Source organism: Idiotropiscis lumnitzeri, chromosome 14 (genome assembly GCF_059441095.1).
Source record: "Idiotropiscis lumnitzeri isolate Australia: NSW breed Sydney's pygmy pipehorse chromosome 14, RoL_Ilum_1.0, whole genome shotgun sequence".
In the NCBI taxonomy this organism is placed as follows: Eukaryota; Metazoa; Chordata; class Actinopteri; order Syngnathiformes; family Syngnathidae; genus Idiotropiscis; species Idiotropiscis lumnitzeri.
In genome coordinates, this window is record NC_142404.1 from 4,863,421 (window position 1) to 4,886,321 (window position 22,901).

Sequence of the window (22,901 nt, forward strand, 5' to 3'; positions counted from 1 at the left end):
CTGAAGTCAAACAGTGCGCCGTCTTGTTGCTTTAAACACAAACAACAAGAAGATGAAGTTCAGCTTGTGGACGGCAGGTTTTCTGTGAATATGTGCGTGTGCGTGCACGTTCCAGTTTTAAGAAGCATACGACAGGAAGTCGCCGCACTGACGTCTGTCAAACTGATAATGCAAGAGAAGAAGTGACAATGAAGACATACAAGAACAGGAAGTTGAAGCCACAAACACCAGCACAAATAGAGGCGCAACACACAGCAGAGACACGATACGTGGTTTAAGTGGATTAAGACGACAACAAGGGCGACGTGTCATGATGGACGAGGACGTAAAGAAAGAAGGAAACGTTTACCTTCAGCAGCAGAGGTTTGGAAAGGTATCACAGGCTACCTCAAAGCTAATGCTAACATGGAAACAATCGCAACACTCAACAAAGCTAAAAAACATGTTTTTGAGCGTTCTGATCCTTCTTGACAAATATTTACAACAAAACATTAGTTTGCATCTGCAACGGCACGATAACCTTGTGGTTAGCGCGTGTCCTTCCCTAGTCTGAAATTCCAGGTTCAAATCCCAACTGAGGCCTTCATATGTGGAGTTTTCCTCCATTTCTTATTGAAGAACAACCTGTTTTTCACTGGTGTGATTGGGAATGGGAAGGTATTTTATGTCTACATATTCCCTACATGTTGACTGTTGATCAGTCGCTTCTTTGTGCAGTGCTAAGGCTAAGTACTTGTAGCAAAGCTGCTCCTAAATGTGATTTTTGAAGTTTGGGAAATCGAGCCATTATTGTGTTACATTGATTTTGTGTCTCCTTCAATTTTCATACTAATCAGTTGGTCACAAGATTGAAACTGAAACTAGGTTTGTATGAAACCTCTTTCTTTGGAATCCAAAAAGCGGCTGGATTCTGCTTTTGTTGGTCTTGGATTAGTGCTAGGCCTGTGCCTAATAAGATCATTTCTGACAAACACAACTATGTATTTAAGATTTGCTCATCTGAGCCCCACTCTACCATGCTGTTTTATGGGATTCCACAGGGTTCTATTCTAGGGCCTCTGGTGTTTTCTCTGGGTTCCATCTTGAGAAAGTGCGCACTTCACATTCTTTACTATATGTTTGGTAATCAGATTCATCATGTCTGATATAATGTCTACAAAACATAAATCCTTGCATGTGCAGGAATCTAAGGAAAATGCAAGCCATGTATTGGTGTTGTGGTTGTATGATTGGGTTACCTTCCATTGGCAAACCGGGCAACAGTCTATAACGTAGTTTTTAAGTTGGACAGTGATTTTCAAATTGCACTTTGGTGCAGTAGTTAAGTCCATCTTTTTTCAACTCAGGCAGCTGGCAAAGGTCAAGCCTTTTTTTACCACGTCCAATTTAAATAATTCATCCGTGCCTTTATCAACTCTTAACCGGATTATTGTACTGCACTTGATTCAGGAGTAAGCCAGCCCTGTCTGAAACGTCTCCAGTTAGGACAAAATGCTGCTGCTGGGCTCTGCACAGAACTCCTTTCTGGGCCTCCCTCAAGCGGCTGCATGTGCACTTAAGAGTTTGTTCTGATCAGCTGACCGGTTGTTTCTCGAGGAATCCAAGTCTCTAGACTGTATGAAGGTTTTTCCATTGCTGGTCCCAGATGCTGCCCTAGTTTTCGTGTTCTTTTTGTTTTTACCCTTGCTATTATTGCCTGTTCTGAGTGTTAGGACTAAACTTGGAGAAAAGATGATACAGCCTCGAATTATATCAGTTCAATTAAGCTATTGTGCCACTGTCTAGAGCAACTCAACAACTCGATGAACCCAAATTCCCTTCAGCTAAACCACAACAAAATGTAGGTAATTGTTTTCTGCAAAAAAGAAAAGAGGATTGCGGTTAGAAAACACCTGGAGTCACTGCTTTTAGAAAGTAAAGACCAAGTCCAAAATCATGGTGTGCTGATAGATTCAGACCTGAATTTCAGCAAGCCTATAAAATCAATCACAAAACAGCCTTTTACCAGCTGAAATCATATCCAGACTGAAGGGTTGTATGCTCCAAGCAGAACAGTAAAAATCCATATCCATATTTTTATTCCCAGTAGACTTGATTATTGTAAGGGTCTTCTTACTGGACTCCCTCAAAAGGGCATCAAACAGATGCAGCTCATTCAGCACGCTGCAGATCGGGATCTGACCAGAACAAAAAGCTCCGAACATATTACTCCAGTCTTAAAGGCTCTAAATTGGCTCACAATTAGCTGTAGAATAGATTTAAAAATTCTGCTACTGGTCTAGAAATCACTGAATGGTTTGGCTCCTGAATAAATTACAGATGTGCTGATTGAATAGAAATCCAATACGGCTCTGAGTTCTGCAGACTCAGTTCAGTTAGTGGAGGCCAGAGTTCAAAATAAGCATGATGAAGCTGCATTTGCTCCACGTTTCTCATGCCCTCAGAGTAAGGCCAGCCAGCTCCAGCCGGGGCTTCGCTCAGCTCTACAACGGTATCAGCCACCAAGGCAAGGGAATTGGTGTCTGGCCTGATGAAAGTCATGCAATTCTAATTACACACTGTGTATGATTGCTAGGGCTGACCAGCTGGACATAATATTGACTTATAAATTGATGCCGCTAAAAATTTGTATGCATTATTTTTGGAATCCGTGCATTATGTGATTTATTACTGATTTACAAGATATACTTGTATGCTTACGTCACACTCGTTTGGCCAAAACTATTGCGGTAAACGCTTACCAGACTGCATTTCAAACTGTTTAATAAGTTTACCCCTGTAATTGGAGCGGATAAAGTGTTTTTGATTGATTCTTCTTGATTGATTCTAATGAGGGTGCCACGGTTGTCAAGCGGTTAGCACGATGGCCTCACAGTGCAGAGGTGCAGGGTTTGATTCCGTCTCCGGCCTTCCTGTGTGGAGTTTGCATGTTCTCCCCATGCCTGAGTGGGTTTTCTCCGGGTAGACTGGTTTTCTCCCACATTCCAAAAAACTTACATGGTTGGTTGATTGAACACTCAAAATTGTCCCTAGGTGTGAGTTTGGGTGCAGATGACTGTTCGTCTTTGTGTGCCCTGCGATTGGCTGGTAATCAGTCCAGGGTGTGCCCTGCCTACTGCCCGAAAATAGCTGGGATTGGCTCCATTACTCCCAGCGACTCTTGTGAGGAGAAGCAGAAAAGAGAGTGGATGGGCAATTCTAATGATTCAGTTCACTTCAAAGACCTGTCACCTATTACACAGGTCACAAACTCCAATCCTTGACGACCGTTAGCTTGCATGGTTTTCCATCTCCCAGCTGCAGCACTGCTAATGAGCTGATAAGTAAAAAAAAACAACTAAATAATCAGATGTGTTGCAGCATTGAGAAATGGAAAACATGGAGGAAAGTGGTGACGGTTGACCGTAGTTCTCCATACGATGACCCAAGAGCTAAGAGGAGGCAGATTGCAAGGGTTAAAGTATGGTTTAATGACAAAAGTAGATAATATGAGGCAGGCAGCAAGTAGGTGAGTTTCTGGGTGAATCAGGTAAGCTAATGGCCAACTGAGTCTGTCCTTTGGATCTACTGAGGAATGGAGAAACTTGTGGAAAAAGTCCAGACAAGGAGCTTGGTCGCTCATTGTCCGGCGATGAGAAAGGCTAGAATTCAGCAGGAAAAGGCACTTGAACTAACAGCAAAAACACAGTTGTGTCAACCAAAGTACCATTGTGGAAACGGGAATGGTCTGACACCGGCTTATATATCAGAAGGAATGTTTTTGTTGTTCCTCCTACACGCACACTCTATCCAATCACAATTTTAACAGATGCTGCCTTAACGTCATAAACATAAAGTTCCCCTGGATCCTCTCTTTTCAAAAACAAAACAAAACAGACAAACAAAAGAAAAACATCTGAATAAGATTGTTATGCTTAGAGAGAGAGAGAGAGAGGGAGGGAGGGGGAGAGAGAGATTGATTGTCTTGAATGGATATATTGCATTTCCATTCATTTCAATGGGATAATTTAATTTATGAATGTTTCGCATTACAAACTGTCAAGTCCATGGCAGAATCCATCCATTTTTCTGCACCGCCTATCCTCAGAAGTTGAATTTGGCCAAGAGGAGGAAAACACCATGAACTGGTCGTCAGCCAATCACGAGGCACAAATTGTCTTTAAACAACTTTCCACACAAACACTTAAATGCAAGCAAATTCCTTCATGGCCACTTGACTTTTTAGATAATCTCAGTTACATTTTATATTTTGGAGAATAGGCATATTGTTTGTTAAGACACTTGTATCTGCCAAAACAGCGCCCCCACCTGGTTAATTTTAAATACATGGGACCATGTAAGGCAGGGTTCTTCAAACCTGTTCCTCCAGGGCTGCTGTCCTGCTCGTTTTCCATCTCTCCCTGGTGCAACACACCTGAGCGATCGTTATCTAGCTTCTGCAGACCTTGCTGATTATCTAATCATTTGAATCAGCTGTGTTGCTGCAGGGAAAGATGGAAAACCTGCAGGACACCGGCCCTCGAGGAACAAGATTGAGGACCCTTGATGTGAGGAATGGTCATCTTGCTATTGAGCGATTCGGCAGATCGTTGTTGTCATATATCTCGTTTACCATTAAGACGAGACACAATTCTCAGGTGGCAGTAGAGCGACGTGCAAGTTGTTTGCCTCCGTAGGAGTGCTCATCGTAGTAAGCTTGCGCTATTTTTACTGCTTGGACATACTTTTTATACTTTTTATTTATTTTTTTTTCATTTTTTGTATACAGCGACTGTTTTCAATTTTTAACCTACGGACACGCTCCCACCGGTGAACCGGCCAACTGTCAAACAACTGTCAAACAGCTAGCATTCTCCTGCCTCAGACTAGCCGCTGCTAGCCCGCCGTGCTAGCCCCGGTCACCGGACCTGGTTCATAATGGTGCAGGATGAAACAAATAAAACAATCTCTGACCTGAGAGAGGAAGTCCATCGTCTGACTGAAGAACTCCGTCGAAAAGAGTCCCTCGTCGCGTCTTTCACGACCCGTTTCCCACAATTCTCCGCCGTCATTATGGATAGGCAATCCAGCGAAATCATGACAGCGGTGAGTATGACAGAGGCTCCACTGACGGACACGGTGAGATGGGATCCAGCTACCTGCCCAGGCCCATCCTGCTCAACACCACTCCATGGTACCACCTCGGTCGAGGTGGCATCCCGCAGCCAGGGCAACAGAGAACCATCTCCCCGCCCTCGATTGGTCATGAGGAATCGTTTTTCCGCCCTGGCAGAGGATTCTCCCGCTGCCACTGCTGCGCCCCTGCGGTCGGAGACGTCAGCCGTAGCATCTGACCCCAGGGCTGGGGTCCCAGGTGCTCCTTTGAATTCCCTGCCGCTCACGCTGAATTCGGCCGGAGTGGGTAAGTCCACGCGTGGCCCGGTCGACCGTTCTCGAGTGGGGCTGCTCAGGGACGCAGTGTCCCGGCACACGAGTGGGCCACAACATCGGCGCCACTCACCAGTCCCGTCCTCAGTTGCCACCCGGCCCGAGGAGCACGATTCAGGACAACGAGGTCGGGATTCTCTTCACAGAGTCCACAGAGTTCACGGTTCCCCTGGCACTCATTCTTCACATCCTCTGCACTCACCAACCACCGTCATTGTTGGCGACAGCATCATTAAACACACACGCTACATTGATACTATCACCCGCTGTTATCCCGGAGCCAAAGTCACGGACATAGCTAACATCCTGCCAGATGTTCTTCTCTCTCTTCCACCATCCGTATCCCGGCTCGTTGTCCACGTGGGGACGAATGAAACAGTGCGCCGACAATCGGAGCAAACCAAGCGAGATTTTAATGTCCTCTTCGACCTGCTAAAAACTTGTGGTCTGTCGGTCTGGATGAGCGGCACTTTACCGCCGCTATCCCCCGGCAGCGAGCGCTTCAGTCGTCTTTTAAGCCTGAACACATGGCTCATACGCACTTGTGGATATTTCGGTTTTGCTTTTATTGACAATTTCAACCTATTTTGGAACCGTCGTTCCTTTTACCAACCAGACGGTTTTCACCCGAGCTTCCTGGGTAGCTCGATTTTAGCAGCTAACATTCATTATGCAGTTGTCAATCACGCTCCCAGCTGACTCCTATGGACAAATCACTCCGCCTGTGTTCCCACCCCAAGCTCTAACACAAACCATTGCAATAACAAACTCACTACACCCACCTACAGGCCAATCTTAGTTTCTTTCAATAGCACTCCCAACAGGCCCCCACTATCATTACCACTCACGTCGGACATTTTCTCAATTCAAACAATCACTCGCAGACGCTTCCCTCCCACACACAAACAAAGTGGTTTTAACAGTGACAATTTTTAATATGTTAACATTTCAAATCCATGTGACCATGAGCGCACGTCCAGCACAAACATTAACCTGGCTGTGCTGAACGTGCGCTCCCTTTTAAACAAAACTTTTATCATAAACGACCTGATCTTAGACAACAACCTTGAAGGTATTCTTTTATCTGAGACATGGCTAGGTACAGATTCTCCAGTTGCTCTCACCGAGGCTTGCCCACCAAATTTTATTTTCGACCAGAGACTGTTAAAGAGGAGGCGGGACTGCGTCAATTATAAAAACTTCTCTTTTTTCAAAGGAAACTATTTTTAACAGGTATTTATCTTTTGAACACCATGCCTTTGTTTTTAGCAGTCCCTCTATTCTCTGCGTCACACTTTATAGACCTCCTCATCACTCTACTTCTTTTATTAGTGAGTTTTCAGAGTTCTTATCGATTTTTACATTCCACTTATGACAGAATTTTAATAACTGGCGATTTTAATGTGCACGTTGACAATATCTCAGACCCACTGTCCAGAGAATTTTTAAACCTTTTAAACTAGGGTTTTAAAATCAACATTAGACTCCGTTGCTCCACTTTTAACAAAAAACATAAAAATCAAGACGATACCCCCGTGGAGAAATGATTTAACTAAGGAATCAAAAAGAAAATGCAGGAGTGCAGAAAGGAGGTGGAGAAAGAGCAACCTTACAGTTCATTACCAAATATTATGTCAACAACTCAAATCCTACAATAAAACAGTCAAACTGGCAAGAATGTCTTACTTCTCAAATCTCATTACAATTAATAAAAACAACCATAGGTATCTCTTCTCCACCTTCCATCTTTGAACCAGCTCTGATATTAAAAAGTCAGCGACCGACGCCCTCTGTGAGGACTTTACAGACCACTTCAGAAGTAAAATCGATGACATAAGATCCAGTCTTTTAGCTCATCAAAATGTAACTTCTATTAACGCTGGACAGTCATTTTTACCAGAGGAAACACTGGAAGGTTTTGCCCTCGTTGATGCAAGGACACTTGGTCGAGTTTTCTCCCAGGTAAATCAAACAACCTGCCTTTTAGATCCAATTCCCACATCACTTTTAAAAGCTTTTTATGGATTTTTTGAGGAACAGATTTTAAATATAGTTAATTGCTCTCTTCAGACGGGTGTCTTCCCCACTGCGTTTAAAACGGCGGTGGTGAAGCCCCTTCTGAAGAAGAGCAATTCAGACCCCAGTGTTTTAAATAATTACAGACCTGTATCCAACTTACCGTTTTTAAGTAAGATTTTAGAAAAAAATGTTGTAGTACAGAGACAGCTCTTTTAAGGATTTTAAATTTAAATTTCAGGTGTTTTGCAGATGCAAAAAAACTCACAGTTTTGGTGCTACTGGATTTAAGTGCCGCGTTTGACACAGTAGATCACCACATTTTATTAAATAGACTTAAAAACCTAGTGGGCATCTCTGGTACTGCTTTTAACTGGTTTTATTCCTATCTCACAGACAGACGTTTCTTTGTAAGTATGGATACCTGTTCCTCCAAAACCCATGAAATTAAATGTGGGGTTCCCCAAGGTTCAATTTTAGGCCCAATACTTTTTAATCTGTACATGCTTCCTCTTGGGGATGTCATTAGGAGACACGGCATCAGCTTCCACAGCTACGCTGATGACACACAGCTGTATATTGCCGTGTCTCCGGATGACACAAAGCCTATCGATACCCTTTTAAATTGCATTTTAGATATTAAGTCATGGATGGCAGAGAATTTCCTACAGCTCAATCAGGACAAAACAGAGGTTTTAGTTATCGGTCCTGAAGGTCAGAGAGAAAAACTTTTACCAAAACTACAAGATTATAAATCATCACAATTTGTGAAGAACCTGGGCGTCATTTTTGACTCTGAGCTCAGTTTTATTCCTCATATTAAAAATGTAACCAAGATTGGTTTTTATCACCTTAAGAATATAGCCAGATTCCGCCCATTTCTCTCTCAGGCTAACACGGAGGTGCTGATGCATGCTTTTATTTCCTGCCGCCCAGATTACTGTAATGCCCTGCTCTCTGGTCATCCCAAAAAGAGTATTTCTAGTCTACAACTACTTCAGAATTCAGCCGCACGGGTGCTGACGAGGACCAGAGGGCGGGCACATATTACACCAGTTTTAAAATTGCTGCATTGGCTCCCTGTGTGTTTCAGGATTGATTTTAAGGTGCTTCTATTAGTTTTCAAATGCCTTAACGGTCTTGGGCCATCTTATTTATCTGACCTTCTTTTCTCGTATCAACCCTCGCAGACCCTGAGGTCCTCTGGCACCGGCCTGTTAATTATTCCTAGGGTGAGGACTGGAACACATGGCGAGGCTGCATTCAGCCATTCTGGTCCTCGTCTATGGAATAGCCTGCCGGAGGACATCAGGTCCGCAGAGACTGTTGATATTTTTAAAAGGAGGCTCAAGATTCACCTTTTTAGTTTGGCTTTTAAATAATTTATCTTAGTCTTTTAATTCAAGACTGTCATTTTATCTATTATCATTGTCTTTAATTTTTTATTAGCTTCTTTGTCTTTTAGTATCATAATTTTTCTTTTATATTTTAGCTCCGTCGTTTTATATTATTGTCTTTTAATTTTTAGCTTCTTCTGTGTCTTTTAGTATCGTAATTTTTCTTATATATTTTAGCTCCGTCGTTTTATATTATTGTCTTAATTTTTAGCTTCTTTTTCTTTTAGCATTATCATTTTCTTTTATATATTTTAGCTCCAGTGTTTCCTCAAGGGGGGCCTCCGCGCTGGGAGGTGTGGCTGGCCTTCTCACAGGGGGCTTCATCCCGGAGGCTCCTTAGGCCCGGCGGACCGGGGCCCTCTGCACTATGTGTAGGGTCGGCCCCGGTCCGTCTGGGCCAGGGGTCTGTGTGTTGACGGAGCTCCCTGTGGCCGTGGGCCGTCATCCCTCTCAGCGCGGATGACCTACCCTGGGTAGATTTTCTCATATGGTTTCTCTGTGCCTTGCCATGTCTTTCTGTCTTTCTACTAAGATGGTTTATTAAGTTGTGTGAATGCGAGTGTTCTGTGTGTATGCGAGTTCAGGCGTGGATGTGGATGTGTCTTGTGTTTACGTTGAGTGGGTGGAATGGGTTTTAGTTTTTTGTTGTAATTTGGATGTTTTTATTGTACAGCGCTTTGAGCTGCATTTTATGTATGAAAAGTGCTCTATAAATAAAATTTGATTGATTGATTGATATATTATCATATATAGTGCTTATTGGAGGCTGGACTCTTGCCTCAAATTCACGATCGCTGTCGGTTAACAATTTAACCACCAAATCCTGAATCCATTTGAATTGTTTACTATTTGTATTTTTGCTTGTTTTTCTACAAAATTAAACAACTGAGTGAATATCCTCTGAAACTGGTGATTCTGTATATTTGCCAGGCTTGTACATGCTCAACAACAAGAGCAAACAGTGTTAACAAAGCTAAGAGAGATTCTTAGTGTAAAAAAAGCGTTGAAGCTTTGTGTGTTTGTGTGAATTGATGCAGAAGTGGAAGAGCATGTGGTGTGTCCTGTTCCGTGAAAGTTCTTCTTCCATCTCCCGTCTGGAACTGTGGGAAATCAAAGATGGCGGCGGCAGTGAGAAGAAGCAGAGGAGCGGACGCAAACACACCAAGGTCGGTTTGACAGTTTGTCCGTCTCATACTCGCGATGAAGTGTCCCTCATTTATCACAGCGTCCAAAGTCTCGCCTTCAGGTGATCCGTCTATCCGATCTGGTTCGCGTGAGCACCAACGTCCACGTGGAGGCGTGTCCTGCTGACTCTGCTCCATTCCTGCTGGAGACTGTCGACAAGCTTGTGGTGCTGGCAGCCCGTGCTGACCATGTCAGTGACTGGGCCACAACGCTGTGCCAGCTCGCCTTTCCTGTACGGATGAAACTATAATTCCACATTAACATCCCAGTGAAATGAAAGCTGCCACGATTATTAACTTATATGACTTAAAATATTTAATTGGAACAATTTAAATGGAACAATTTTCAGCTCTAAAGTCACACCTAAACTATTGTAAAAAAATTGTTTGCTCTGTTTAAAAAAATTTTTGGGCATTTTACCCACCATAAAATCATCAAGCAACTATAAAAATCTGACAAAAATAAACCAACTCAACATTAAGTGCATTTTTTAAAATAAAGATTTTATTCAGCAAGGGGCAAAACATTCCAAACGGTCTTACACTGCTGTGCGGAAGACGTTTCTTCCTAAACCAAATAACTCGTTGGCAGGGGTGTGTAAAAACAGGCGGTCTGACGGGGCTGCGCCCATGGGCGGGGTTAGAGCAAGAGGGGGTATGCATATCCCCCCCATCCCGCAATCAATTATAGTTAAGAAAGGTGCATAAAGAAATATGAAGGGGCGTGGGAATGATACAAAATCCAACGTCCCCTCGGAAGTATCTGATCAATTGTGTGCTTAAGTCAAAAAAGGTATGCTGCTTCACAATTTTTTGGGTTGTGCAGATTCTCCCACCCGATTTACAATAAATGTGCCGCTCACGCCCCCTCATGAAATGAGTAGATGAGCAGTAATGTGGGTTGGTGTTCCCTGAAAAAATCTGCCGGCGCGCAGAGACTTAACCATCTTTTCTCTTCTGTGCTCTGGAGGCTGTACTAAGATCTAAAACCTCTCCAAAGTAAAACACTTGTGTTGGGGTACACCTGTACCTTATACACTTACACGCTGCCCCACAGATGTATATGTGTCCCCCCTACATTACAATAACAGCTGAACATTGGGTGCCGTATTGGTGCAAAAAAGGATCAGCGCCAGCCAGCCACCTCACCCCTTAGGTGGTTGTGCACATATTTCAGGTTACACATAGTGGGTTTGTCCGAAATCTGGACAGGAGAATTGTGGCACCTTGAAGCGCAAGAAAGGCACATAAGAAATTGACTTAAGGCCAAACGGGAGAATATGCCCCATTGTAATTCAGGAATGATTCCGAAATTAATTCACTCCCGACTCCCTTGTCACTACTAAGTGAGAAAAGTTAAAGGCAAAATCTTTGCCTGGAAGGTTTACATTAATCATTGTTGGCTTTATTGAGCAAACTAATGAATAAAATGTATTTAACAAGCGCATTCACATAATCCCTAAACACGCAAACTTGAACTAACCTGATCTGACTGTCCACTCGCATTGGCGGACTCCCACCCCACCTTGCTTAATACACACACACATATATATATATATATATATATATATATATATATATATATATTCAACATGTGCTCTCTGCTCACATGCACAATAATATCATTATTCACATTATTATTATGTTTGTGATTGGCTGCGTGCAGGTGTGCTGGGATGAGCCTAGCAAAAGCAGAGATCAACTACAACAAGAAAAAGACCAAGAAGGGATGGAGGACAACGCTTTGTACAGCACCACCACCAACCCAGGTACTAAGTGTGCGCATGTGGGTGCGTGAGAGAGTGACATTGAGCCTCCAAGAATGCAACAGGAAATGAGTTCTCCAGACTGTAAAGCCAGTTTTTGTTGTGGTTGATGGCAAATGTGGAGTGGATCAAGCAAATATTCAAACAAGCATAACTTACAGTGAACTATGTATACATTGAAGAAATATTTTACAAAAATAAGGAACAGAACAAACATGCAAGAAGCTTAGCATGCATAAATGAATCAGATAATGCAGCATAGAAAAACATGCCTAAAAAGCACATCGTGCATACAACTTAAATATCACGAAAAAAAGTTAATATACATACTTGTTACTAACATAAACATGCACCATACATGCATGAGTTATACATTTGTGAGTACACGCATGTTTTGAGGATGTGGTTGGAAAGCCGAACCTTGCAGGTGAATCCTTGAGTAGAACTCACTATACTGTATATGTATACCTTATGAGAGAAAATTTGTACTCTCATTCTTACAGATGAAACATGCATGTCGAGCTTTCTGCAAGCTTATTCGTACAACACAAACTGTAGAATTTTCACCGTGGAGACAGAAAGTAATGGGAAAACGCCAAGTCTGTATTTGACTTAGGTGCGAGTGGCAACACAAGATGGTCACCGGTGACTTTATACTGCATTTGAGGAAGGTGAGAAGACTTCTCCACCACTGGGAGGTCTGCGTTGCGAAGTCGGATGGGGTACAAAAAAACCTGGTGAAACATAATTCACAATATTAAAAACATAGTATATTTATTATGGCTGGCAAATTTATCGCGTTAACGGCTGGGATTTAATTCTTTTAATTAATCAAGTGAAAATATTAGACTCATTTAACACATGTGCGAAATGACCCGCCCATGCATCCCCATCAATCCAACTTTTGTCCTTTTTCAAATGCAGGACTAGTTCCATCTACAGCAAGTAGGCGATACACGTCCAGGTTATTTTTAGACATTCGCGGTTGTCAGTAACTGTGTGAACATTTAATCTAAAAATATCACACAGGAAATGAGCACCTCAGAGAGGAAACCAACCTTTGTGGAACTGGCGAGTGTGTGCGCGTGTGGTGTAGCAACTTTTTGTGTGTGCTTTGTGCATACGTATATTTGCATGTGCACAAGTATTAATTCATGTGTGTGCGCGTGTGTCTGTGTGTACATGCACGGGTGTCTGTAGTGCGTGACTTCCAAGTGCATGTGCGTAGAACGGCTTCATCTGAACGTTGTAGTTTGAAGGGCGACGGCGTCCTTCGAGCGAGCGTGGATGCACTCCACCTGCTGGACAATCAAGGCGTTACACTGATGTCCTGGCCATACAGATTCCTTCGCCGCTTTGGGCGGGACAAGGTAACACACCCACACACGCACACAGTAGTGATGCATCCCCTAAGTGTGCACGTGTGTGTGCGCGTGTGTGTGTGTGCGTGTGTACGTTTCAGAGCTGTTTCTCAGTGGAGGCAGGTCGTCGCTGTGCATCGGGTGAAGGCAATTTTGAGTTTGACACCAAAGAAGGTCATTCCTTGTTCCAAGCAGTTGAAGCAGCCATTAGCATTCAGCGTGCCCTTCAATCATCTGGTGGCCGGAAGGTCAACTTGCCGCCCTTACCACCCACGCCGCACAGCCACAACTGGCAATCCTCGGCCACTCGGGTCAGTATGCGTGTCATATGACGTCACAAATTTCTGACTTCAACATGTGACATGATGACGTGGATGTTGCGATTTGATGTTGATTGGTGTGTCAGGTGGGCGTGACCTTGGCACAGACGGTGGTAGGGATCAGCGGCTTGACGATGGAGGACAACGGGAGCACGGCCTCCAGAAAATGCTGCCCCCGCACCTTCGAGGTACCGTCCATGGACGGCACTTACTCACAGGTGTCCTTTACAGCATCACGCACGCCGCCTGGCACACCACAGTGCACGGTGCCCCTCCGTCAGCATGACGGTGAATACTCTGAGGTGACGCTGAATCCAACACGCCTCTGTGATGAGCCCCCAGAAGGCTACACCTTCGCGCCGCTCTACGGGAAAGCGGATCACATTTACAACGAGCCCCAAGTTGAAGACCCTCGAGCCCCGCCCTCTGAATACGACGTTCCAGAGGAGCTGAAAGGAGATGCATGGAAGGTCATGGCCGTCCAAGACGACGCTCGCAGTCACCTCTACGCCACCCCCAAACGGGGACGCGCAGCTCTTCCTGTTGCAGTGCAGGAAGAAGACCACAAGTTGTTCCACAATGTGATGGCGGCATGCCATGACGACGACGGTGACGACATCATCTGACCACATTGCGATGGGCCATGCACTATACAGCAAACCAACCCCTTGTAACATGTTTCTAAAAAAGGAAAAATATTTCTCGATACCAGGGTTCTCAAACTCAACTTATTTGGGCTTCTGGGGATAAAGTTTGGGTGCGCCACATCAAGTAGTCCACAAAAAAGGTGTTCATTGTTTTCATTCTTGTACTCGGTTTTGAGTAATAACTGTTCAGAACATGAGCAGTTCTTCAGAATTTGAACAAGATTCGTAAACAGCTCCTCTCTCTCTCATCACTGTGGTACTTTGCATACTCCTCAGCATGGCTAGTTGAGAAATGACGCTGTGACTTTTTCTGTGCATTCGAGACAAGTCGAGGTGTCCCTTTCTCTTCACGACAGGTTTTGATAGGCATGACTAGGACTCGGTGAAAGTATATTTTTGTCCTTCCAGTTTGTGTCACATCAGACTGAAGTCTTGCTAAAACTATTTTTTTTTGTTTTTGTTTCGCACATAAGTGATTAAAAACAACAACAACAACACCAAATGCCCGTGGCCCCAGGACTGCAAGTTTGAGACCCCTGCTCTACACTATTGTACTTCCTAAAAACATACAGTAATTAAATACAATACAGTAATTACACGACTGAATATAATGTAACGAATTAAATTGTTGATGCATCATGATTTCATGCTTTATTTCAAAGCTATAAGCTCCAGCACTCCCGCAACCCTTATGAGGAGAAGCGGACAGTATAACGGATGGATGGATGATTCTGCTCGTGTGTGCATACTTTGGCCACTGGGGGACATTTAAATCTCGTTGCACACTGTACAATGACAATAAAGGGAATTCTGATTCTGATTTCTGATTCTGACATGCACTAGAGCTGTGCACAGGCTGAGCGAGATCAGCAGATGTACAGGACGCCGTGAACTCCAGGGGGCGCTAAATTCAGTTGAAAATTCGCTTCCTATATAATTATACTCAAACGAATTATTACTAATAACTTAATTTCAAGTCAAAAGTAAAGATGAATAAATTGCAATGAATATAAACAAATGAGTGAAAAGGATAAAATAATTATTGAATTACATAAATTGTAGATGGAAAAATTCAGATTCAAATTAAACGATTATGCAATTTATGTAATTCAACAATTCAGTTTTAAATTCAATTATTCATTTTTCAATTCAAATATTCAAGTTAAGCAATTCACATTCAAATCGATGATATTCAGATTCAGTTTCTAGAGGCACAATTATCAGCCCATAGTCATACTTCATGCATTACTCCCATGCTCTCTCCTCTCGAATTCTCATGCCACCTGCTCCCTCTGCTGGTCATCTATTGACATAACAGTTTGTTCTCACGACATCAACACCCTGACCGAGAGTTTCAGAGACACCTCCTGCTCAACATTGGCACTTATACAATCGGTACGTCTGGAAAAATAAAATAAAATAAAAACAAAAGTACTAAAAATCACCTAAACCTCTTTAGGTATTTTTAGTGGAGTGTAATTTCAGTTAAACACCAACTTTTGTACTTAGTAATTAACTCATTAAAACATTTTCAATGGACACTGGAAAATGCGACGGAGATTGATGATATCAATTTCTATCCAATTATTTAATTTTTAAACCTTTTTGTTGAATGTTTTTTTTTGTTGTGTCATGGCGGTTGATTTATTGAACTGTTTTAATTCCAATATTCTTTGCACTTAATTTCAAAATATTAAGTGATGCTTCAACTGGGCATTGTGTGAATTTCTCTGGAAGTGTTATTTTTATAATAAAATATACACATATTATCAGTGTTTAAAATTTGTAACGTATTACCGTGTTTTATTGTCTAAATTTGCTAACATTAATTGACGGTAATTGTTGTGCCTTAGTCATTTTTATGAAATAATATGATATTGTAATAATTTAAGATCTGTGTAAGAATGCAATCAATTTATGTTAGTTTATTGTTTTCATTTCTTCAGACAAACGGAGGTTCGTTTTTTACCGAAAAAAAAAAGAACCTCCGTTTGTCTGAAGAAATGAAAGAAATCAACTAACATAAAGAAGTCAAAATGAATTTTGTGACTCGATCAATTTATGATTTTGGCAACGTAGGGACAATTTGTGTGTCCAGTTTTCCGTACTCCGTGCTATAGAAATAAAGTTGTACTGTATTATATTGTATTATACGCTAATTCAATCTTAAAAGGTTAAAATCCCCAGTGTAAGATTGATGTGTAGATTTCAGGCTGAAGTTGTCTTAAGAGACTGACTTCTGAACAGTGGAGGGCAAAGTAAAATAATTTATTCTTCTAGCAGTTTTGGGCAAGGTGACAGGAAGAATAAAAGCCCACCTGACTGTGATTCAATCAAATAATTGTGAAATGTTGCTCTAAAGTACATGCTCAAATTTTAACTAAACTAAAGGAAATACCCAGCATAAAACAGCAAATTTTAGGTGGCAACTATTTTCCATTCAAATTCGGATTGTATGAAATTAATTCAATTGGAGCATGACTTGTCTAAATCTTGAGAGAGCGTTGAGCGTTGTATGCATCTTGGTATATTTGCGACATAATAAAAACAGAAGACTTATTTTTGTATTTTACACATGTCTTCATAAATAATGTATTTGATTAATTAACATGGACATAGCATAAGCATGGCATTGGCTACAATTGAAGAAAAACTCAAACCATGCACTGATGAGCACATATGCACTGGCCACTTCATTAGGAACCCATGCACACTCGCACGAGCATGCTGATTGCGCAATGAACTTAAATGACACAATTTGAAAACCAATAGTAACAAAACAAAATTTCAATCGTGACTATCAAAGCATTGATATAAAGACTGTCATCATGAAAAAAGAACAATATTGAGTATGGATTCAGATTCAGGCAATTTTAGAAATCCTACTAGCTAGCTAGATAAATAAATAACTGAATAACAAGAATACAAAAACAGGGATGCTTCTCTTAAAACTGAACAGATTGGAAACCTAATTGATATCAATGCTATACTGTTTATTTTTTAACAATAGTCAACATAAGTAGTTTTTTTTTTTTATATATATAGCTTTGCACCAGACACCATCTCAAGACACTCGACACACTCATTCAATTGGATGCTGAGATCACACTATCAAGCAATGGTAATGATCAAAATGATTTTTTATGTTTCTGCAATGATTAATACACAAGTAAATGTGTTGAAATTCTTTGAAGAAACGTTTCTATTCCTAATGATAAAATGTGAACAAGAGCTCAAATATTAGCATACTAGAGTATTTTGGCATCCCTGCAGCCAGGCTTGAGGATCTGAAGCGTGACGATGAGTTTGATGCTCTTACGGAACCACGGGTAGAAGAGTGCATAGACGATGGGGTTAAGGCAAGAGTTAACGTGGGTCAGCCAGATTTCAAAGGCGACAGAGGTGGCGTCCACCGAGGTGTCCTCGCCCACCATGGTGGGCACATAATAAGGAATGAAACAAATCAAGAAGACCACCACCACGATACCAAGAGTCCTGGCTGCCTTCAACTCGCTCTTCTTCACCACACGCTGGGTCCCGGCGCCCACACGTGAGCGCATTGTGCGTGCCTGACTGACAGCGATTACAAACACCCTCAAGTAAAGCATGATGATGACAACAATCGGCAAGACGAAGGTGAACGCCAGGTCCACTGTTCCCGCCACTTTGCCGATGACGACTATGCACTCCCTCAAGCAGGAGATGGACCTGCCCGGTTCTCCCAGGTGGTCATGGAGAAGCAACAATCGGTAAACTAAAGAGCAGAGCCAGCACAGGCCCACGCTGAGACGCGCCCTCGTTTCGGTGACCTGACTCAAGTAGTAGAGAGGCTCGCTGATGGCTACGTAGCGGTCCGCCGAGATGAGCACCATGTTTGCCACAGAAGACGATGTAATGACGTAGTCTGCCATGTAGTACAGCATGCACGCCACGTCGCCCAGGAGCCAGCAGGCCTCGATGTAGATAATCTCCACGGGCATGAGCAGGAGGCCCACCAGGAGGTCAGAGACAGACAAAGACAGCAGGAGGAGGTTGGTGGGTGTGTGCAGCTGTCTGGAAAGAGCACAGCAACATCATGAAGACCCCGGCCGATGCCAACAAACAATGAACGAAGCATGCCTGAAGTAGGAGATGGTGAAGATGACGAGCAGGTTGAGAGCCACGGTGATGAGCGAGATAGAGGACAACAGCACGTAGATCAGCATGGCCAGGTTGGGAGGCTGCTTGGGCGTCCTGCACGAGGCGTTCACTCGCGGGTAGCAGAATTCCGACAACTCGTCGCTCTCCATCACTAATGGAAGGAAGCAGAAGGACTGAGGAGGTGGAGCCACACGCTGCTCTCTGAAGTTTCCAGTCGGCGTGTTACATTTAATCACTTCAGCAAGCTCACGTGGTGGCATTCATTTGCTGATTGATGGATGAATGCCCGCCCTCTTCACCTCACCTTACATTCACTCTCTTTTTATTTTTCACGATTTTATTGAATTGTGCCTCAGGCATAGTGTAAAAGCTTGTTGACTTTGAACCTTATGAGATAGAAAGTCGGTGATGGTGTAACATTTCACTTGGCTGACTTTCACGCAGCCATCAGTGCTTTATTTCCCAATCACGCTTACACAAAATGATTTTCACCCACTTCGACTAAAAACTGAAAGTCAGAAGAAGGGTTCACTGGAGTACCAGCGCATCTCAATCATGTAGTGAAAGGTGGTAATTGCTACCTTTTTATTTCTTAGTCTTGGCCTGATGATAATGTCAAACAAGTTGTGAGACATGAAACAACCAACAACCAATAGATGAGCTCTGACAAAACCGGAAACTGGAAACTTTGCAAACATGCAAGAGCGGCATGGATGAAGAAGAAACACAAAGCTTGAAGGGGAAAAAATGCCTAATGAAATCTACGTGTAGTCTTGTATATAGTGACCCTGCAAAATTTTTGTAAAATCTCAGTCCGAGACTTGACCGTGCCTCAAAGTTTTCCAAGGTTCTTTTCAGAATCTTCTCCACGACTTCTGACGTAAAGGTCATTATTGCGATGGTGTGAATGCGAGTGTAAATTACTTTTCATATAAACCAAGTGACAGAATTTCATCCAAAGTCAAGTTGGCCTGGCTCCAACTTAGAATAAGTAGGATAGAAAATGAAGGAGGATGTTGATGTTCTCTTCAAAATGGCAGTTAGATACCGTAAATAATATCATGTCATCTATAGATCTTTTTACTTCCAGGAATTAAGGACAATGTCACTCAAATGTTAAATCAAATCAGTTTATTTTTATCTCCTTCTATGTTCAGTGTAGCCAAGCAAATTTTCTGTTCATTGTAGCATGTCAAAAAACAGCCTCTCTGTTTATTTCGAATCCCGCAGCAGAAAGCATTGAGTAGCTGACGTGAAAGCCGATCATGTTCCTTGTGACCACGCATGATCCATGACAGGAATAAAATCGGCAAGTGTATTCGATCGTCTCCTTCGGGTCGGCGTTGCAGAAAGATGGCGGCGAGCTGTGACACCCATGCAATATAATGAGCGATTCCTAGAAATACAATTACATGAAATGGTGTTAAAATGATTTTATTTTTTTTTTGCATTTTATTGAAATTAATTATGTTTTTTTTTTTTCAAATGAATGAATTTGGGGGAAAAACATCAAAACATTCTAAACACTGTCTCCTTAATGTTGCATTGTGTATAAAAGCTAGGAATAAACTCACAGGCAGTGACACCAACAGAAGTAAAGGATCCACCAGACTAATCGGAGGTTGAGAACTGATTACAAACAACTGATGAGATGAGGAACACCTGGACAAGACAATTGATGGAACTGATTGGAAGACACGGACGGGGTTGAAGCCGCTGCTCGGTAGCTGCTCTTGAATATGTAGCACAGAGCTTCCATCAACCCTCCTGACGACCCGCGATAGGTGATAGGAGCCAAGCAAAGCTTTTTGGGACCGTCTTGTTGTTCTTTTTCATCTGATACTTTCATTGGATGGTTGTCTCGGCATTTGAATCTCAATTTTATCGATAATTTTCTTTAGTCTTAGGAGGTGAAATGGCTGTATAGGTGGGGGATGCATAGGCGGACGGATATTGATAGATTCTTAATATTTTTATTCAAAATGATTTTTTTATAAATACATGTTAAGTTAAGATAATGGCTAATTAGAGCAAAGGAATAATTTGAAAAGAATGCAATAATGCTGAGTGTGTATACATGTCGTGTTTATATAGTGTGTGAAATTGTTTAGGTGTGAAGGCTACGTCACAAACAGTATAATTACAGTAAAAGGAATAACAAAAATTTGTCTTTGTTTCATCATGTTTTGGTGTGAATCTGCTTCACACGTGCGCACACACAGGTTTCACACCTGCTACATTTAGTGCCCTGTAATGACGTGGCTGCAATCAAAGGTGTGAAACAAACAGGTGTTATGATGCAAGCATTGCATTCACAAACAAGTCCAAGTTTGCACAAACAAGCGTTCCTAATAAGTACCTATCAGCCACCTAAATGACGCATTTAACTTTAAACAAACACTTTCCTCAATTTACAGCTAATTAACTAAAAGTTGAAATTTAGATGCATTTTACATGACATATTGTGTGAAGTTAAACAGCAAAGCAATTTCAAATTGATACAATTCAATTATTTTCATCTTGTGCAAATTGTGAGGGCGGCACGGTGGTCGACTGGTTAGCACGATGGCCTCACAGTGAGAGACAGCATCGGGCGTGGGTTCGATCCCGGCTCCGGCCATCCTGTGTGGAGTTTGCATGTTCTCCCCGTGCTTGCGTGGGTTTCCTCCGGGTACTCCGGTTTCTTCCCACATTCCAACAACATCCATGGCAGGCCGATTGAACACTCTAAATTGCCCCTAGGTATGAGTGTGAGCGCGCATGTTTGTTTGTCTCTGTGTTCCCTGCGATTGGCTGGCAACCAGTTCCGGGTGTCCCCCGCCTACTGCCCGAAGATAGCTGGGATAGGCTCCAGCACCCCCCGCGACCCTAGTGAGGAGAAGCGGTACAGAAGATGGATGGATGAAAATTGTGAACAATAAAAAAACTGCTGAGTGCCATTCACACTATGTGAACAAGAAGACTAGGATGTTGTCTCATATCTGTCGATGTGGAAATGTTGTCCTTTTTCCTCTAAAGAAAAGACTGAGATGTGAAGTGGTAATAATATCTCAGCATTATGGAAGATCATTACGCATACACGGCATCCCAGTGCTACAATAAATACAGCATAATACAATAGCATATGTCATTTTATATTGTATATTATTATTTTTATGTACAATTTACACGTTTTTATTGTGATTCCCATCTTGAAAAGGATACAGTCACATTTCATGAATGTTCGTAATGAAGAGTGTATTTTTGCTTATCTTCATAATCACAATGGGATATTAATGTAACCAGTGTATTTATTGGGTGTACTGTATAATATTACATTACGAGTTACAGAAAGAAATCACCAAAGCGTATTCCCCACAGTGTTGGTGACAAATTATTTTACAAACAGTGTGATCATTTCATTTAACATTCTAACATGATCCAAATATTTTGGCAATTGTGAATTTTTAGTGTGTCTGCAAGTTTGACAGACTTCTCAAACCAGGTGCAGAAGAAGGCATCAATGAGCAGGTTGCAGCAGAAGTCAAAAGTAATTCAAGCAGTTGAATCTTGGCATGATTACGTAAGGTCAAGTTCCAGCTCAGACAACATGTTGATATATAACACGTGCCCGAGAAACACAATAAGGCCCTTGCGACAACTCTGAAAATCAAGGTCTGGCTTTATTTGCAGCTTCTGGAAACCATGCTGCAACGCAAAGCAGGAGTTTGTGACGTCGACATAATTTTCAAATATAGATGGTGAGCATCATCGTACAGGATCCAACAGCTGCTCAGCAAAGCTGGACAAGGAGGATGTCACCATAGCAGGAGGGAAATGTTGACCCGGAGCATCAGTTCAAAAAGAAACCAACGATGACCAGTGAGACGTTAGTGGGATTGTGTAGTTCCTGTGGTGCAAAGAGAAATTGAATTCAAAATAATGATCGCATCAAGGAAATAGCGATAATTATGCCATACAACATGATGGCGTAGCAACAACAGGAATCATAACTTTAGCATAACAATTACCAGATATGGGCTTTTCGTCCCTGGGATGGAACAGTTAATCCCGGACGGAGTCCCTTTTTGGGGTGCAAGACACAGGACAAGACGTTTTTTTTTTTTAAAGGATGGATTAAGCACGGCCGGAAGTGGCTTTTCGCCTTACCCCTTAAGTATCGCATGCATAGAATTCTTAAAATATTTACATTCACCGTAGAATGAAATCTTATGTAAGGTACTATTTCTCTCTCTCTCTCTCTCTTTCTCTGTCTCTTGCTCAAAGAGAAGGCGTACACACGGCTGTGTGAAGAAGCAATTGAGAGCCAAAATAAGCATTTTAACTCGCGTTTAATTTGAGCAAATGGATAAATTTAAATAAATACAGGCATCTCGCCAGTGAGACCCCGTTCTGAGCTCATCTGTGAATTTTCCTTACGTAACAACAAGAGTTTAAGGAAAGTGCTCCCAGCATGCTTTGAGGCACTAAGTGCTAAGTAATAGCATTTAAAATGCATGTTTTGTGCCATTTATATTTCTTCAATCTTTTCATCAATTTCATTATTTCCAAGTAAGCTATTTAGTTTTCTGTTGTGTAATAATTTTGGTTTTGATGCGACAGCGTCAACCACAATGACGTGTTGACAAATGCCTTTTATCCAC

The 22,901-nt window shown here is 42.2% G+C and overlaps 2 protein-coding genes across 7 annotated transcripts; one reads left to right on the plus strand and one right to left on the minus strand.

The window, feature by feature from the left end:
• Positions 1–166: 166 nt before the first annotated feature.
• On the plus strand, positions 167–14,938 carry dok2 (docking protein 2). Its single transcript, XM_088314247.1, has 7 exons — positions 167–373; positions 9,878–10,006; positions 10,087–10,257; positions 11,691–11,793; positions 12,991–13,160; positions 13,253–13,462; positions 13,558–14,938. The coding sequence occupies exons 1-7, from the start codon at positions 311–313 to the stop codon at positions 14,095–14,097; spliced, it is 1,386 nt and encodes a 461-aa protein (XP_088170373.1). The 5' UTR covers positions 167–310; the 3' UTR covers positions 14,098–14,938.
• Positions 14,939–17,366: 2,428 nt separating this feature from the next.
• On the minus strand, positions 17,367–22,883 carry LOC148323181 (trace amine-associated receptor 13c-like). Of its 6 annotated transcripts, none has more exons than XM_088314912.1 (3): positions 22,868–22,883; positions 18,344–18,409; positions 17,367–18,181 (listed from the first exon to the last, which is right to left on the minus strand). In XM_088314912.1, exons 2-3 carry the CDS (start codon positions 18,405–18,407, stop codon positions 17,367–17,369), a joined length of 879 nt encoding a protein of 292 aa, XP_088171038.1. In that variant the 5' UTR covers positions 18,408–18,409; positions 22,868–22,883. The 6 variants fall into 6 exon arrangements, with proteins under 6 accessions (XP_088171038.1, XP_088171037.1, XP_088171035.1 ...); XM_088314911.1 differs by having other exon boundaries at positions 17,367–18,171; positions 18,238–18,409; XM_088314909.1 differs by lacking the exon at positions 22,868–22,883 and adding an exon at positions 19,833–19,944 and having other exon boundaries at positions 17,367–18,171; positions 18,238–18,409.
• Positions 22,884–22,901: the final 18 nt, after the last annotated feature.